At 36.9% G+C, this 6,000-nt stretch overlaps 1 protein-coding gene across 1 annotated transcript in view; it reads right to left on the reverse strand.

The window, feature by feature from the left end:
• LOC124802914 (armadillo segment polarity protein) overlaps window positions 1-5,693 on the reverse strand; it is an 89,306-nt gene extending 83,613 nt beyond the window's left edge. The window contains 2 exon segments of the mRNA XM_047263987.1: window positions 168-230; window positions 5,543-5,693. Coding sequence (XP_047119943.1) covers window positions 168-204 — 37 coding nt within the window. The 5' untranslated portion in view covers window positions 205-230; window positions 5,543-5,693.
• Window positions 5,694-6,000: the final 307 nt, after the last annotated feature.

Below are 6,000 nucleotides of genomic sequence, written 5' to 3' on the forward strand. Positions count from 1 at the left end.
GATTCTCATGGAAGATACAAATCTGTATAACAGGGGGCAACCTTTATTTTTCATTGTTCTGCTATCCTTTATAATTGAAATACATGTAAGTGAACAGCATACTAACTGAAATACCATGTTTAAGATGCATCCACAAATACTCAATTAGAGCAACATATTATACTTACTAAGTCTAGACTGTGGCTGCTGCATCTGGTAACTCATGGTGTCATGGAATCTTCAAGGAATTCCTACAACAGAGGTTACCAATGAACAGCACAATATATTAACCGAAAATCAAATGGATAGCATTTAAATTTTTTGCAAAGAAACAGTCCAGCCAAACAGTTTGGTGCACTTTTCACACATAAAAATAATGAACCAATGCTCAGTGATAAATACATTTTTTTTCAAGTGTTTTCACAGCAGTACATACACAGTATGCACTTGAAACTATCCCAGAAAGAAGAGAATGTAATCTGAACCAGATTCACCTCTGCCAATGATACACAACAAAAATACAGACTATTTCACGGAAACAGAAATGAGATTCAGAAACCCGAGAGACCACTAATTCAAAATAAAATACCAGCTCCCTTGTTGCATACATACTATAACAATTTGAAACTCTGCAATCTGATGTTTCAACATGAGTCAACATCCTGCGAATGCAGAGCAAAGTAACATGTTCACCAAAATATTGCATTCATGATGAATAGTGTTTATTTTATGTGACAACATACTGCTGCTATTACATACTTCAAAATGGTGCACTCATACCAATATAAGTAAACCTACACGTGCAGTTCAACATACAATTTCGATAGATTTAAAAGTTAAGAACTACTCTCAGAATATTTACTAACAAAGCAGACATACAAAGTACCTAATTTCAAGAATTGGTCTCAATAGTACAATGAAAAACATTCCACAAGAGTACAGCTTCAATCCAAACAATTTTGTGTGTCAAAAGTGATAGAGATTATGGCATCATCAGTATTATTGGACCTGAGTGAGGGTGCTTTGGTCATCTTATTTATCACACATCAGCGCATATATCCACAGCTGACTTGAGAGCACTGGCAGTGTGATGCACTTTCCTTAGTCAACACTAATTTTTTACTGTAATATCGCCATGTTTTTCTAATAACAGGCAAGTGCAAAAATATTGTGGTTGAGTTACACTGCTGCAACTAAGGTGTTATCACAGTGCAGTGCAAGTAGGTGCATTATGCTTTCTGTGCAGAAAGAGGTTGAGAACACTTTTCACCATTAATAGCATGCCCTGTGTCTGTACACTATGCACACTCCAGTTGTCCCGTGGCAACACTCATATTATCCTCACGAGGAGAATGTTCCCATTCCAGACTCCCTCTCAAAAGGTTTTACGCACTTGGAAAATGATAAGTATTGCTTGTTATGTCGCTCATATTAAAAACTATGGTGGCTAAATGGCCACACAACAGCTGCATAAGCAAGAAAATTAACTTTAAATATTCTACATGAACCCTGAAGCAAACAATAACATAGAGATTAAGCAGAATCAGTATCTGTTATCATGACTACACATTGCCCCACCACTCACTTTTTTTATGTACCCATGAACCGATAAAAGTGTGCAATATGAAACATAGATTTCTTATCATACTATAATGTCCCACACTTGGAAATAAGTTCACATGTCAGTTGGCGAATACAATACTAGTCCATTAAATTTTCTTTATAGAAGAATAATTAAAATATTTATGCTTATGTTAAAAAGTGATGTTCAATGATTATTCTGCAATACTGAAGTAATTTTATTATATTATTTTACTCAATGTCAGCACGAAATTAAATATAAATGGCCAACACTCTGGACTTGTTCTCACAGCAGTTTTTTCTTCTTTTCTTTTTTTAAAAAAAAAATTTTTAGAAAATCGTTAATACAATAAACAGACCTAAAAAAAGTATGGAGGAAGGCAGAATGAATATATACACGTACACGTACGTGTGTGTGTGTGTGTGTGTGTGTGTGTGTGTGTGTGTGTGTGTGTGTGTGTGTGTGAGAGAGAGAGAGAGAGAGAGAGAGAGAGAGAGAGAGAGAGAGAGGAGGGGGGGGGCAGCTACAGATTGGTTGTGGGGAGAAAAAAATTATCACATTATATATACGTATTTTGCGTTGATCTGTAGCACAACCTGAGGTCTTGTTTAGGTTGCAGGTGACAAGTTGGGAATTAGTTGCAAAGCCAAGAGATGTGAATGTAAAATATAGCTTGTGGTACTAACAGGCTACTCTGTAGCACAGGCTTTTAATTATTTTATAATTATAAAAATTAACAGATAGTGAAAAAATGCCTGACATATAGCAAATATTCTACAAGAATTTTTGTGCATATCATGCACATATATTAGACAAACTACACTACTTTGATGTGTGTATTTTTGACATTAAATATGACTGTCAAGATTCTAAGACAAATTGACTATACAACTGTGGATAATTTCGCTGTGGTTCAACTTCAAACGAATATGGGATGTTTTTAACTAATCTGTTTTAACATAAATCCTGGATGACGGTTCATAAGCGAAACCAGTAGATTACTGATGGGACAATAAACAGCTGATTGTAAAATGCAGTTTATAAGATACCGAAAACAACACAATATGGAGCAGGGGTATGGGCCAGTCATGATGCAACTCGAGACAGTGGGGACTTAGTTGAACTTGTGAATACACATGTTGCCCTTTGTATATGACCAATATATGATTTGGTATGGGCCCCACACACACTTGAGAGATATTCAAAGCTGAGAAGCACAAATGCTTTGTAAGCAGCCTTCTTTGTAGACTGGCTGCATTTTCCCAGTACCCTGCCAATGAACTGAAGTCTGCCACCTACCTGACCTACATTTAAGCCTATGTGATCATTCAGTTTCAAATCCCTACAAATTGTTAAATCCTGGTATTTGTGTGATTTGCCTGATTCCATTTGTCATTAACTGATATTCTACTACAGGACAAAACTCTATATTTTGTGAAGTGTGCAATACTATTTTCTCTACATTTGATACTAGGCACTGAAGTACAATACTAAATGAGTTGAGTTTTTCCAAGTTTACAGATAGCTCATTTGGGAAACACTTCACTAAGAAAAATATCTTTTTCCATTTTCCCTGCTGACGCTTCTTCATTTGGCTTGGCCACATTACAGTAGCATTGGCATAAAGTTCTAAAATTTGCTTCATTCACCCAAAATTAAAAACAGTAATAGGACCATGATTGAACTCTGTGAAATACGCTTTGTGATTTCTTCACATGTAGATGACGAGCCTTCATATTTGTATTATCTGAGACATCCTAGTGTAACTTTCTGCCCCCTGTATTTTTTTAAATAGGAACCAAACCAGCTGACCAATGTATGTCAGAATAGTTAACTTCCCTAAACAAAATATTGCAGTAGACAAAAGCCTTCAACAAAATGCAGATAATACTAAAGTATATACATTTCATAACTATAAAAACTGTGTGTTCAGTGTACATAAAAAATAGCTGCCTCAGTAATTCCTTTTGAAATGTAAACTATAGTTTGCAAGGTACTCCACCCCCACACACAGGTGAAAACTGAGTGCATTACCTTCTAAAAAAATTTAAACGTTAGGAGCAACAATGGCCAGTACTTGCCGACATCTGTGGAGTCAACTTCCTTATAAGAGGCCAGTAAAAGTTGCCTCTTTTGTAGTACATCTACAACATACGTGCATCATACACATTTTCTGAATTTACCTTATGTTTTAATTGATATGACAGGTGTACAAAAATGGCAAAATATGTATAAATATGGTGTGAAAGTAAACATTGTGCTATGTTGCAGGTCAATATTGATTGGTTGATTTGTTGGGGGAGGGGACCAAACAGTGAGGTCACTGATCTCTATCGGTTTACAGAATGATGGGGAAGGAAGTCAGTTGTGCCCTTTCAAAGAAACCATCCCAGCATTTCCCTGAAGAGATTTAGGGAAAACACGAAAAACCTAAATCATGATGACCGTCCTCACCCTGAATGAGAGTCCAGTGTGCTATGCTAACCACTGCGCCACCTAGCTCCGTGCAGATCAATATTACCACAATCTCTATTTGTCATTCACAATCATTGGATTTGCAAACTCACAAATTACCCCCTTTCACTGATCTTAGACTTCAGACTATGCAACAATCAAGATTTGGGGTAGGATGGGGTGAGGGAGGGAGTCCTAACAGTACATTTTAATCTGCCTCTGAAGATATCTTGACATATGGCTAATAATAGTTAATACTGTCCTCTTCCCCACAGGAGATGGTATTAAAAGCTACACAAGAACTAGCTTTCACAAGGCTTATCCCTGTTTCTTTTCACTATATTCAACATTTATCTGATTCTCATCTGGCCTATAAATTTTCGACAGAATGTGCATAGTTAAAAAAAGGAGAGCAAATAAAGTTTGACAGCGGTTTATAATGTTAACTTCATACTCTACGTCAATCAACTGAGTCGGATGAGTGTTGATTGTTTGAAAACTCTTATTGATACATCTGCTGGACAGTGACGTAAGGTTCGCGTATCTGTATTTCTTGCTACGCTAATGAAAATACAAGTCATAATCAATAGCAACCAACAGGTGTTTCGGTGGCATACTGAATCTCACAATATTCGATTCTGAACAATACTCATTACTAAATGTTTGCTTTCGGTGAATTCAATATCTGAAGATTACACACTGTAGCCAGCAGTTTTATTCTGAACATCTGTATACAGTACATCAGTTCATGTATTTGCGAGCCAGTTTACCGATACGTCAAAAATTTTCTTCTGGCATAACAACGTACAACCATTCAGGTCTGAAATGTACAGACATATTAAGCACCTCATTATCTGCGAGGCATTTTGTGTTAAATACGGTGTACGTATCCCTCCAAGTGACAACTCCAATCACAGAGAACTGTGAAAGCCACTACAACTCTAAGGCACGAGAAACTCTATACAATCCTTCTGTTATCAGTAATTCCGAAAGTTAAAGAATATACCCACATACAAGATCAAAGCTACCGAAAATACACATTCCACTCGAACTGCCTAGTTGTTCAATAAATCTTACAACTCATTCACATTATATTAATCTTTAGACGGAAACAATGAAGCTCGTAGATATTTACCAATAAACACGTCACTGCTAGGTTCAACAATCACACTAGACACAAAGTATCTGTTTAAACTTTGAGAAATCGGTCACTGGGGGCATTACACTCATCGATCGCGGCCATTGTATTGGTTTTCGTCACACAACTAATAAAATATTATTACGATCGCAAATAGTTTATTCGTATAGAGATCCAAAGGTAAAGAACTGAATCATTAACTTCTGGCGTGTCTCAAGGCTTGTTGAAGAGAGGACAAAAAAACACTCTTTACGCTATCAGTTCACTTTGACAGCCCATCCGACCTTATACACGTACCACACCCAACTCTTACCGCTCTGTTGTGTTTCAGATGACATAAGAGTTCTATTTCTCTACAGTAGCACACATATAGGACCAAGAACACATACCAATTAACCGGAGTCCCGAAACTTTTGTCGTTCGCAAGATAATCGGACAACTCCGGCGTATTATTACACTTCACAGCATTGAAGATGGCGTCCACCTGCCAACATACAATCTATGCATGGCATCCTGTAGACGCTATGAGAGTAATGGCATAGCGCGGTGACCAATCACAGCGCAAACGTGTGCGCATGAGTCACTTTATTTTCGGCGCGTCAGTCTTTGAAGAGGTTCCTGGAAAAATCCGTATAAAGAACTTAAACTTTGGAAAGGATGTTGTTCGAGCATACTTCAATCTCTTATTAAAAACTTCCCGCTCTGAAATATGTTAAGTCATAAAAGCAGAAGAAAATTATCGAAATATATGTATAATCATTAGGTGGAAATTGTTCAATAGACATTTCAGCTTTAATGCATTGTTACACTACAGACCGCATCAGTTTTCTGCAGAAGTCAATTTTCG

This window comes from Schistocerca piceifrons, chromosome 1, assembly GCF_021461385.2.
Source record: "Schistocerca piceifrons isolate TAMUIC-IGC-003096 chromosome 1, iqSchPice1.1, whole genome shotgun sequence".
Taxonomy (NCBI): domain Eukaryota; kingdom Metazoa; phylum Arthropoda; class Insecta; order Orthoptera; family Acrididae; genus Schistocerca; species Schistocerca piceifrons.